This window comes from Peromyscus maniculatus, chromosome 9 (genome assembly GCF_049852395.1).
Source record: "Peromyscus maniculatus bairdii isolate BWxNUB_F1_BW_parent chromosome 9, HU_Pman_BW_mat_3.1, whole genome shotgun sequence".
Taxonomy (NCBI): domain Eukaryota; kingdom Metazoa; phylum Chordata; class Mammalia; order Rodentia; family Cricetidae; genus Peromyscus; species Peromyscus maniculatus.
Window position 1 is genome coordinate 64,264,599 of NC_134860.1, and position 13,217 is coordinate 64,277,815.

Here is a 13,217-nt window from a genome sequence, read left to right on the forward strand (position 1 = left end):
ATGTGACACGTTTGAGCCTTAATAATACATGTCTCAATAATAGATTATAGGCATTTTAAAGACTTTTTTTCTTTTTTAAAAAATTCTCTGTGTGTGTCTGTGTTTCTGTATGTTTGCACAAGAGTGTGCATGTGCCTGTGCCTGTGACACATGAGTGTAAGTGCCCACAGAGGCCAGAAGAGGGCATCAGACCCCTTGAGCTGGAATTAGATGGTTGTGAGTCACCATGTGGGTGCTGGGAACTGAACTTAGGTGCCCCAAAGAGCAGCAAACACTCTTAATTGCTGAGCCATTCTTCTGGCCCCATCATTTTTTTCATTTGAGACTTACTCTCATTAGTCCATGCTGGCCTCAAAGGCATTCAGCTAAAGTTGGCCTTGAATGCCTGATATTTCTGCTTCCATCCCTGCCTCCTGGAGTATTGGGATTGTAGGCACATATCACCACATCTAGGAGTTTACTTCATTTTTAATTTTTAAAAATTAGTATCTGAACATGACTAAAGTTGTTCCTTTTGTGTCATTTACTCATGGCTTCTATTTTATGCTCTATGGGTCTGTTTTAATAGCTTTGACAATTAGGGTTAGTAAGTAAACATAAGAAAGGAGAGGTCTTTTTAGACGATACACACGCACATACACGCACACACAGTTTTAATCCCTAGGGATTTGAAATGGTTAAGTTGGGAAACCGTTCCTTAAGCAGACAAGAATCAGCTGTGGAGGTCAGTTGTCTGGAATGACTTCCAGCAAGACTCTGCTCATTAGGGCAAGGGAATGTTTCTGTGTCTTGCACACATTGCACCATCCCGAGGTGTGGGTCCTGTACTGCACTACATTGACATCTACAGGGAGGGGAATAGCACAATGGTTAGAACTCAATTAGATAACATCATGAAGCTAAGACACACTGTTGTCAAATTTGAGTGGGGAGTTTCAATGTGTTTCCACTCAAGCCAAATGAAGCAAACACTCAGGTATCAGGCAACAATTTCTTAAAAACACACTCTTCTGGGGAAAAAAGTGTCAGTGAGGGATTGTCTAGATCAGTTTGGCCTGTGGGCATATCTGTAGAGGAATGTCTTGATTACCTCAATTGTGGGAGGACCTGTTCATTGTGGGTGGCACCATTTCCGAGGTGTGGGTCCTGTACTGCATGAGTAAGCATGTGAGCAATTGCTCTCCATGGATGTGACCAGCCTCTGCAGGTTCCTGCTGCCTTGATGGACTTCCCTGCAGTGATGGACTAACTCGGAAATAACCCTTCTCTTCTAAGTTACTTTGTCAGTGTACATTATCACAGCAACAGGAGAGGAAACTGGACACATTTAAGCATCAGAAATGCAAGTTTTCTATTGTGAGGGGCACATTCCAGTGACCTCAGCCAATACACAGAAAATCGCCAACACTTGCTTCCAGGTTCCCCAGCAGCCGAGACAACAACTTATTTCCCTTTCACATATCTCTGTATTTTATCTCATTTACCCTCATTCTAGCTTTCTTTTTCCCTCCAACCCCACAGTTTTATGTAAGAGTTATTTGGTTTGGAAAAAACTCCCTGTGGGTTATAGGTATATTTAAAAAAAATTGACTTAAATATTGAATTTAAATTGATTAAATATTGGTAAAAAGCCAATAAGATTCCATGACCAAATTCCAAATGTGCCTCCCATATTTTCTTACTTCATAGTGAAAGCTTCACGTCTGTCTTTCTGAAAGGCAAATGAGTTTAAGGGAAAGGCTGGGGAAGGGCGTGCCCAGGAGGAAGAGAAGGACTTCCTCTAAGGGAAAGGCTGGGCAAGGGCGTGCCCAGGAGGAAGAGAAGGACTTCCTCTTGGGAAGTCACTCAAAGATGGCACTTAATGACCTTCAAAATGGCTCGTTTGAAAAATGAGAATGGAGAGGGCGTGGAAGGAGGGATGGAGACATAGTGGTCCAGGGATGTAACATGCTGATAAGCACGATGAGTATGCTCTGGAGGTCTAATGTTCAGGAGTGTGACTGTCGTCAACAGATTGTATTGCACATTTGCAGTTTGCTAAGAGGTGGCACCCTAATTCTTACAGAAGAGACAGAAAAGAGAGATTGCATGGCACGAATTAGTCTTACCACTCTCTGAGAGTCTTTCCACTCTAGGAGGGTTTGCAGATGAAGGGTTTATTTTAGCTCACCCTTTCTCCCTTAAGTTGCTTTTCGTCAGGGCATTTTATCTTAGCAATGGAAATGAAATAAAGACAAAATCCTTGTAAGAGATACTTAATATGAATTTCAGGGACTGTTTACCTTGTACTGTTGCAAGAAAATATGTTCAGGCCAAGCACTCGAAAATTGCTTAGCAGTTACATCCTAATTCTTAATAGGAGATGAGGGAACGGGGTGGAAAGGGGAGCAAGGGGAGGGGAGGGGTGTGAGGAGGGGCAGGGGGGAGATAGTGAGCTCATAAGCCAGGCAAGATGGCTCAAGCCTGCAATCCCAGCACTCAGGAAGCTGGAACAGGAGAGTTGTTTTGAGTTTGAGGCCAGCATGTGCTACACATAGATCCTGTATTAGGGGAAAAAAAGCATGGTGATGTGAGTTGACAGGCTTGGCTGTGGTGGCTTTCATATGCCATGCACATGGTAACTGCATCATTTCTACAGTGTCAACTGTATACCAATAAGGGTGGACTAGAAAGCAAATGTATTTGTGTGGATAATCTACCAATCAGTGAACCCTATGCCAAGACATTGGTTCACCCTTGAGCCTGTCCGAATGTCCCTTGCCAAGGCCTCTGTAGAAGAGAGACTGTGAGAAATGACGCAACCCGACAGAGGGACAACATAGGTGAACACTTCTGGGGTTCTGGCCACACCCTCCTGAAGCAGCACTGACCAGCGCTCCACAGTCACAGACTTCGTCTCCTTCCAACACGCCGTTCCCACAGACTTCCGCCTTGTAAGTCGGTTGGAGCCTCAGCTGGTTCTGAAGACAATGGGACTTTTGATTTGAGATAAAATCGGAAAAATCCTCCATGCTGCAGTTACTGAAGGACTTGATGCCACTGTAATGACTAGAAAGAGCCCAAGTGTCACATGGCCGTGTTCAGAGCTCCCACAGGCCATCTACCCTCAGAATAGCAGCAGTTAGTCGGGAAGGAAGCACTACACGGAGCATTCAGATCTGTGCAGAGGAAGTCGGTTGTTCGAGAACGTCTGCTAAATCCTTTATTAGAATAAGTAGCACAAAATTTTACTGGCGTTTATGTGGCAAACTTTGGGTGACGTTGGTCTCATGGTTTAGTGTCTACCTTACATATTACTTCATTTCTTAAGTTGTTGCTTCCTTTTGCTCCTAGAACTGCTGAACTTTGAAACAGCCCCACCTTAAGAACGGCCAGCAGTTTTTCTCTCTCTTTATCCACACTTGGTCAGAGGTGATTTCCCCCAAGCCGGTTTTGTAGTTTTTAAATAACTCCTACATCTCTTATCGTCTGCCTTAAAATCTGAACTCCGTAAGTCTAGTAAGCAACTCCAAGTATGCATGTATGTGTATATGTGCATATTAATATGTATACAGGAGCACGCGTGTGCGTGTGCGTGTGCGTGTGCGTGCGCGTGTGTGTAGGACAGCAGTCAACTTCAGGTTTATGTGGGGCCAGGCAGGGCAGGGATCCTGGTGGACATGGATTCCTGTGCTGTAATACTGACTTAGGCCTTTGGTCAGGACAGTAACACTGCACATTCAGAGACAAGCAAGCGTGGTGAAGAAGCATCTGGAGTTATTCAGACTGAACACAAAACCCAGTTGACGTGCTGGGTCACTGAGCTTCACCCTTACTAGATTCGACCAACCATGGATCAAAATAAAGTACTGGGGAGAACTTGTACCTGCCGAAAGAGAACAGACCGTTTTCCTTGGCCCTGCCTCCTGAACAGCACATCCCAAACAGACATCTTCCTAACACAGACTTTAGTCCTGACACACTCATCATCTAGAGGAGAAGTGAGGTACACAGAGGGATGTGCATAAGTAATATGCAGCTCTGTGAGGGACCTGGGCACCTGAGGACTTGAGAAACCTCACATCCACGAGGGCTGTCTTAACTGATGAGGGATGACATCTTAATCGTGGACAGGACTGGCCCCTGAGCAGGGCTCCTGGACTGTGTAAAATGGAGAGTGTAGCTGAGCGCTGGCACACAGACACCACTTCCTCTCTGCTCTTGACTGTGGATGCGATGTGTTCGGTGTCTGGAGCTCTGACTGTTTTCACCTCCCTGCCATGACAGGCAGTAGCCTGAAATGTGAGCTTGAATAAGCCCTTTCTCCTTTAAGTGGCTTTGTTCAGGGAATTTTATCACAGCAACAGAGATAACAGTAAGATAGTAAGAGATACTTAAGTAATAGGAGCTTCAATCCCTTTTTCTAAGACGGAGACAAAGGCACCGTTTATCTCCTAGAGCTGTGAAATATAACTCATGCAAAGCACCAAACGGGACGGACATGCCAACTCGCAAGTTGGCCAGGACAAAATATTGAAAGCATCTGTATCTCACCAATCCTGTGTCGGTAATGAAATACTTTCACTCTCCACGACGGCCACTAGCTCCCAGAGTCCACCATCTCCTACAGGTTAAGGCAGGAGACTAGCTGAGCAGGAGTGTCCATGCTTGTCCTCTGTGCTTTCCCGGGAACACGGTCAGTTCTGTCTGACCTCTTGTATAGACCACTCCTAGTCTCTCATCAGAGCCCAATCTCTGTGACTTCAACCCACATTTCCCAGTCACCTTGTTCTCCCCACTCAGTTCACACTGCTCAACATCCTCCTTGCTGTCTCCTCTGCCACACTTAGACCTAACGCTCACACCCTCTACCTGAAAAGTTGTTGCTCGGTGTACACGCTCGGTTCTCTCTCTTGCTAACACAGGGATGATTTCTCAGCACACACATCAAATATCACCCCCTCACTAGTCTTCACCCTCTTTCCTGACATTGCCTCTAAGGCACTTGTCAACCAGAATACTCCCGATTTAACTGGTTTTCTTCCAGCACAGCATAAGAGGGTTATAATTATTCTTTAAAAACGAAGCAGCGGGCTGGAGAGATGGCTCAGAGGTTAAGAGCACTGCTTGCTCTTCCAAAGGTCCTGAGTTCAATTCCCAGCAACCACATGGTGGCTCACAACCATCTGTAATGAGATCTGGTGCCCTCTTCTGGCCTGCAGGGATACGTGCAGACAGAGCACTGTATACATAATAAATAAATCTAAAAAAAAAAAAAATAATAATCAACCAACCAATCAACCAACCAAACAAACAAACAAAAAAACCCGAAGCAGCAAGCCAGGCATGGCGTCATATTACCTGTCATCCTAACCTTGAGGAAGTAGTGGCAGAAGTATCACAGCAAGTTCAAGACCAGCTGAGTCTACACAGCAAGTTCCAGGAAGGTAGCATAAACTCTGTCTCAAAGATAGTTAAATAAATAAATAAACCAAAGGGGAAAAACAGAAAGGGAGTATGATTGAAACCACCTGCTTAAATAATAGGTTTTTTTAAAAAAGATATTTCCTTATTATTCTCAACAATAACACCATATAACACTATTATGGTCATAAGCATCTATAATTCAGTGGTGGGTATGGCTAACATAAAGCTATTCAGATGGGAGACAATAGACGTGATGGTCTGAAAGCCTAACCCCTGTCTTGCTGTATGAAGATGCTATTGACATGAGGATGAGCAATGAAGAGTTTTGAACAGATCACCAGTGTTGCATTTGTGTGAGCACACTGCCTGGTTGGCCATAGCACTCAGGTATGTTAACTACACATAATGGGATTGGTTCTACATTTCCAACCACTGTCACATGATTTCTATTTGTGTCTGTGTATGGGCACATATGGGTCACAGCACCCAGGAGCTTAGACGACAACTTGCAGGAGTCAGATACAGGGATTGAACTCAGGTCATCAGGTGGGACAGCTAGTGCTGTTATTGCAGAGTCATTTCACATGCATGGTTTCTATCTAAACATCAGAGAACAAAGGGAGAAGAAGCCACAGAGAGCTGGCAGGATAGCTCAGTGGCTAAAGCTGCTGACTGCGCAAGCCTGGCAGCCTGAGTTCAACCCACATAAAGGAGACAGGAAGAGTTGTCCTCTGACCTCCACATGCATGCCGTGGCATGTGCCTCCTCCTGCGCGCACACACACACACACACACACACACACACACACACACACACGAGCAGGCCATGAAAGGGAGGCTTCCCCCATCAGTGTGCTGTCGTGTATGTGCCTGCTCTGTGCGGATGGAATGGACGCTGTTCCTGGAACACAGTGTGAATGGCAGTGAGCGGGTTCATGGCTCCCATCATTGAATGGACGCGCCGGGTGCTCTCTTCCTCCTTCTCCCACTCAAGAGCTTCTGAATTTAGTTGATTTCCTTGTACAGATGCTGTCATCTCACAAAGGGCAAATAAATGACACTTATAAAAACAAGTTTATGATTTTTAATTCATCAATTTTGGTAGGATGGATACATACTGGGAAAAATAGCCCAGATCAAAAAAAAAAAAACAAAAAAAAACAAAAAACCAGCAACTCTGTAATTTCAAAATTAATAAACTCCTTTCTGAAAAGGAGCAACCCAAGCCTAGATGGCCTCACAGGTCAGCTCTACCAAGTAAGTTAGAAAGCAATGGCACCAATATTGTGAAACCCTCACCGGGTCCCATCGCAACAGACCATGGCTGAGGACCAAATGGTTCTCATCAGCACTTTCTCTGGATGGGAAAATGAGGGAACACCGTACTCTGAAGGCTTCCAACCACAAGGAGCCTCCCAGTTTCATTTCTGGTGCGGTAAGGAAGTGCCTTGACCAAATGCAACTCAGGGGAGCAAGGAGTAATCCAGTTTACAAGTCTAGGTCACTGTCTGTCAGTGAAAGGAAGCCATGGCTGGGACTCATGCAGCCGATCACTACACACCCGAAGTCAGGAGCAAAGAGAGAATGCAGGCACCCTGGCTGCTGCTGAGGTGCCAGTCAGCAGATATCCTGGTAACGGCACTGAAAATTGCCCCCTGTAGGCAGAGGATAAGCATGAGCCTTTCATCTTGGGCTTGTTTCATGGGTGGCCTGATGAAGAGGCTGGTTGGTATTCATAAGTGTTGAAAAGTTAGCCAGGCCTTGGAATAATCTTTAGTACTTTCTGGTAGGAAATGAAACACAAACATCCACATGCAGTTGCCTCCTCATGCCCTAGGGGGTGCTGTTCCAGGACATTCTATGAATATTCAAATTCTCAGGTTTTCAGGTCCCTCACAGAGGGTGGTAGAGGGGTTTATGAACTTAAGAACATCTCTGTGTACTTGACATCACCTCTATATGATATTCAAGATCTAAAGTCAATGCTGGGCAAATACCCATCATGCTGTATACTTCAGGAAGTAGAACTAGGATACAATTTCCCCCCAATAACTTTGATCCAATTGTATTGTTTGAATTTGTGGGACTGAGGCTCAGTGACCCAGCACGTCAACTGGGTTTTGTGCTCAGTCTGAATAACTCCAGATGCTTCTTCCCGACGCTTGCTTGTCTCTGAATGTGCAGTGTTACTGTTAGAGCATCTTCGTCCTGACCAAAGGCCTAAGTCAGTGTTACAGCACAGGGATCTGTGTCCACCAGGATCCCCCGCACCCCACTCACAAGAGGTGCCAAGTCTACGGAACTGTTTGAATTCTGCTCACGGAGACACACACCATTCCCCACGGTCTTTGGCTCTAAACGTAATTGTACTACGGTATGATAAGTAAACATCAGCACAAAATGATTTTCTTCCTTTCTTCACTAACTGGCTTTTGGGAGTTCCCACTGAGGCCCCTGAATTGTTAAGAAATACTGGATAGGGCCTGGGGCTGTGCCTCAGTTGGCAGACTGCCTGCTGGGTTGGTTAGTTTTTGCCAACTTGACACAAGCTGGAGTCATCTGGGAAGAGGGAACCTCAACTCAGAAAATGCCTCCATCAGCTTGGCCTGTGAACCAGGTTGATGGACTAATGGTTGGTGTGGTATGGCCCAGCCCACTGAGGGGTGTGTCCTGAGCTGAATAAGGAAGCAGCCTGAGAAAGGCATGAGGAGCCAGCCAATAAGCAAACTCCTCCACAGCCTCTGCCTCAGCGCCTGCCTCCAGGTCTCTGCTTCAGCTCTTGCCCGGACTTCCTTCCCTCAGCGGTGGACTGTGACATGGAAGTACGACATGAAATAAACCCTTTCTTCTCCAAGTTGCTTTTGATCGTGGTGTTTTAGCACAGCCATTGAGACCCAAGACGCCCAGTTTCTAACGGGTTAGTTTTCTTTAACTAAATATGGAGGAATTAGCTTAATAGAAACTCTAGAGGTGAGGCATGGAAGCCAAGGCTCTTACATGGCTTCTGGATTCATCACACAGATGGAAACTCCGCACTGGCACTTGCTCACATCGTCGTACCCTATTCCCATGCTGAGGCTCAGCAGCTGCACTAAAATAATCGCAACCGATTCCAGACTTACAGCTTCGGAGTGCTGAAAAGAAAACACACCAGACCGTAAACGTGCGCACACACGTTGTGGGAGCCGTTTGACTGGTGGCTAGGAAAACGTGATTGATAATTCACAATAGCCACATAGTAAAATAAAGGGGAAGCAGGCATTGTGCTAGTCACAGAAGCGCCGCCCACGCTGCAACATTGTGTTACAGGCAACACTATGAACACAGGAGTGATCTAAAAATAAGTGTCTTTTAATAACGTGAGTGAAGAATTCAGAAAAAATAATTTAAATTAATTTAAATGGGATAAATTCCAGTTAGAATATTGAGATGCATAATAAAAATAAATTTGTAGGGTCTGGAGAGAGATGGCTTACTGGTTTAGAGCACTTGCTGCTCTTCCAGAGGATCCAGGTTTGATTCCAAGCACCCACGTAGATTCTCACAACTGTCTATAACTCCACTTTCAGGAGATCTGACACCCTCTTCCGGATTCTGAGGGCACTTGTGGTGTACAGACTCCCGTGCATGCAAAACAGTCATACAGGTAAAATAAAAATAAAACAAAAAGTAATCAGCCAGGCGGTAGTGGCTCATGCTTTTAATCCCAGTACTTGGGAGGTAGAGGCAGGTGGATCTGGTAGATCTCTGTAAGTTCAAGGCCAGCCTGGTCTACAGAGTGAGTTCCAGAACAGCTGGGGCTATGTAAAAATAAATAAATAAATAAATAAATAAATAAATAAATAAATAAATAAATAAATAAAAATCAATTAAAATTATGAGTGATTAGAAAATTCAAAATAGAGCTGAGCCTTTTCTCATGACAGTAACAGCCCAGAGCAAGCATCTACTAGAGCCAGAGAGCACTTCTCCCAGAGATCAGAAATGATAACATCCATTTGTCAGTTCTGCTCGGTGTTGTTAAAGTCAACTACCTCACAAATGCTCACAGGCCAAGAAGGAAAAAATGACTTTTGTGTGCACGGGAAACAGTTTCACTCATTATGGAATCTGTAATAGTCAGACTCATGGGGCAGAGTGCTGTGTCTGATGAAGAATGCGTTCATTCATTTTACATATGTGTACATGTATTATTTTATATCTGTGATGTACTACGCCATGTGTGTGTATATGCATATGTGAGCATGCTCATCTGGGCATGCATGCAGAGACCTGAGGTCCACCTCAGGTGGCTTCCTCTTTGCACTCTGTGTTTTGAGATGAGGTCTCTAGTTCAACTTGGAGCTCACGGTGGACGGTAGACTGGCTGCTGGGAGCTCTGCAGACCCCCTCCTCTCCTTCCTCCCAGCACTGGGGTTACAGTGTGCCCTACCATACCCGGCCTTCTTACATGATGACTGGGGAATCAGGTCCTCATGTTCACACAGAGGGCACTTTCTCTACCAGGTCATCTCCTGGTCCCTGTTCATTAATTTGTCTGCAGTAACTACCACACAGTCTGTGTATGTAAAGCAAGTGCTATGCTTAAATAAATAAATAAATGTAATTTTCGTCATTTGAATATTTAGAACTTAAAAGCCTACACATGGATAACATTTTCACTTGCTTCTCAACTAACAGCTGGGTTGTGTTTTTCCATATAGGTTTTTAGGAAGTAGGACAAGAGGATATAATCCCTTACTGGCACTACACGGCCCTAAGGGATTATGGGAGAGAGAGGGTGGTGATGGGGGAACATTAGTGAGCCAAGCTGCACCTATGTATTTCAATGTGTCAGTCACTCCTGTAGATACTGGATGTTGCTGGCAGTTCTTGGCTAAAGATCAGTGATGGCTGTCCTAAAGAAATGTGGGGGAAATGGAAAGTGCTGGGGAAGGCTTCTGCCAGTCACTGCTCTTCCTGGGGGACCACTGTTCTCTGCCCAAGCATCTCAGCCTTCCCCATCCTCTACAGCTGGACTGTCCTTGGTAGTCAGTCTGCCTTTAGACAGAAAGGTTCTTCCTCTTTGTTAACCAGTAAAGTTCTTGCTCCATGTTAGTGGTGTGTGTGTGTGTGTGTGTGTGTGTGTGTGTGTGTGTGTGTGTGTGTGTGTTTGTGTGTGTGTGTTGCATATGAATGTTTAAGGCCCACACCCCATCCTTAGGGATCAGAGAAATCACTTTCTCCATAAAATAAAAGCTACATTTATCCAAATATGATTAATGAACTTTAAATATGAATTTTCTCTTTCCCAGCACCACTGTGCTCCCTTTTGCTTATTAGAGTAAGATCATTCAATGCTGAAACTCCAGCAGACATCACATAAACACAAAGGTAAAGAGAGGAGCAAATTCTACAGTGAGAAGCACCAAAGTGAAATGATGTCAGAACTACACCAGTGTCAACACTCTACAAGCCCTACAATAATGCGAATTTTTAATGGATAATAAATCAAGGGAATCTTTAATTTTATACTGTTTTATACAGCAGTCTGTTATGTATTGTTTAAAGATTTACTTTATTTTTATTCTTGTGTGTGTATATGCATGTGTGAGTGCAGTGCCCACAGAGGCCACAAGAGGGCATCGGACTCCCCTGGAGCTGGAGTCACAGCTGGTTGTGAGCTAAAGGATGTGGGTGGGTGCTGGGAACTGAACCTAGGTCCTCTGAGGAGGAGCAAGCACTCTCTAACAAGGAGCCTCCATGTTTTGAATTTTAATCAAGCAGATTAAAGCACAGCATACCAGAGCGACACTTCCCGCATAGTTCTGCTCACACATCTTCCCTTGAAAGGTGGCACCCACATAGTCTGAAGTTTCTCTGTAACTAAATTGAAAACAGATTATAATCATATCATTTTGCAAAGGTAAGCATACTTAATGCTCTATTTTCATAGGACAGATCTTAGTGTTGCTCACTGATTCAGCGTCTTAAATTTTCCACTAACATTTGTGTGACATGGGTTAGGATGTGCCCATGTTCCTGCATTTTTCAAAAAAATGATAAAAACCAACTAAAAAATAGAAGACATTAGAAAGTGTACTTTCACATGGGTTTCTGAAACATGATGAAGATTAATTCAGTGCAGTGACTATTTTAGAGTAAAATGGATATATCCTCTGGAATAAATATGAAAATCAATGAAATCCCTTCAAATGACAAAACGAAGCTGGCACAGGGGTGGGGCCAGGGCAGAGCTGTGACGTCTCCTTGTCCTTGGTGGGGTTCGCCTGCCAGAGCCGTACGAAGGCAAGCGTGCGACAGCACACTAAAAGGGCTGCAGTTCACGCGTGTTCTCAAATTACCAGTGACAGAAAGCAAAGAGTATTAAATACGAGGGCTTGCATGCTAAAAATTTCAACCCAGTGTAGCTACACTACATTCATGGTATATTGGAACAGTGGTTCTCAACCTGTGGTTTGCAACCCCTTAACAAAACTCTATCTCCAAAAATATTTATTTACATTACAATTCCTAACAGTAGCAAAATTACAGTTATGAAGTAGAATTGAAAATCACTTTATGGTTGGGGGGTCACCACAACATGAGGAACTGTATTAAAGGGTCTCAGCATTGGGAAGGTTGAGAACTACTGTGCTAGACTATTCAGAAGTATCCTCCTTTCTAGTTTTTCTCTTTTCTTCTTTTTCTTTCTTTGCATAGTGTGTGTATGTGCTCATTTCTGTGTACAGGTGTAGGAGGTGTGGCCTTGCTGGAGGAAGTGTGTCCCTGGAGGTGGGGCTTTGAGGTTTCAAAGCTGAATGCCACTCCAGGTTGCAGAAGCACTGGCCACTTGGCTTTGACACAGGTGCTGCTGGGACTCTGAACCTGGATTCTCACAAATGCACAACAAGCTGTGACCCACATGGCCAGTTCCTCAGTTTCTCCTCGTTGTTGCCACCATTATTATTATTTCAAAGAGCAAAACGAAGTGTCTACATTCATAGAATTCAGACAGGCCTTCCAAACAGATGTGGTGAACCTGTGATGCACAGCCAGGGGCACTTGGTAGAGTGACGTGTGCACTGTGGTAGGAAGGTACTCGGAAGCAGACTAAAGAACTGAGCACCCACTACAACTACAGACCGACCAAATGAGGGACTTTAATACCCTCATTGGAAGTCAACTGTTCCAGTAACAGCTGCATACTGTTGCATGTACAGGGGGCAGAAATCACAGAGAACTTGCTTGTTCTCTAAAATGCATGTGGATTGTTGGGAAAGGGGTCAGATTGACCAGTTTCTCTTGGTCTAACCTGTCGTAGCTTGAGAACGTACATACACAAGTAAAAATGCCATGTCATGTGGACGCAGAACAAGGTAAGACTGTTTCCACTTCAGGAACCTGTAGAGCAACTCGTTAGCGTCGCCAGTGGTCGAGATTTTGTTTTCATCTGCCCAAAATTCCAGGGAAGACAGAATTACTGTAAGATTAAAGGGGGCAAAAATCTAAAATAGAACACAGACAGAAAACCTGTTCAAATGACATGATCTAAAGGGACTGGGCAAAAGAGCTCTGAAAATGAGCTCAGGTCGTGCATTTAACAACTGCAGTGTGGGTCTGGACTCAGTATTTAAAAGGATTAGTCAGCAGTAAGTGCCCTGGTCATAAAAGTCAAATGCTTGCACTTAATCACTGCCCCCTCCCTGCCCCTGGAGAGTCTCGGATGTAATCCTCACAATGACCTACTTTACAGGTAGGAGAATGGAAGCTTCAATGCAACTTAACGGTCCTTCCATCACTCAGCAGGCATCTTTATGCGGCCCCGCAAAA

At 44.6% G+C, this 13,217-nt stretch overlaps 1 protein-coding gene across 2 annotated transcripts in view; it reads right to left on the reverse strand.

Annotated features, from left to right (window-relative positions):
• The window catches only part of Adam2 (ADAM metallopeptidase domain 2), a 52,423-nt gene that overhangs the window by 17,441 nt on the left and 21,765 nt on the right, over positions 1–13,217 (reverse strand). For both annotated transcript variants that reach the window (XM_006988770.4, XM_076545240.1), the window contains 4 exons: positions 12,726–12,892; positions 11,189–11,270; positions 8,403–8,539; positions 2,871–3,048 (listed from right to left, as the gene is read on the reverse strand). In XM_006988770.4, the coding sequence (XP_006988832.1) occupies positions 2,871–3,048; positions 8,403–8,539; positions 11,189–11,270; positions 12,726–12,892 (564 nt within the window). The remainder of the gene's footprint in view (positions 1–2,870; positions 3,049–8,402; positions 8,540–11,188; positions 11,271–12,725; positions 12,893–13,217) is intronic.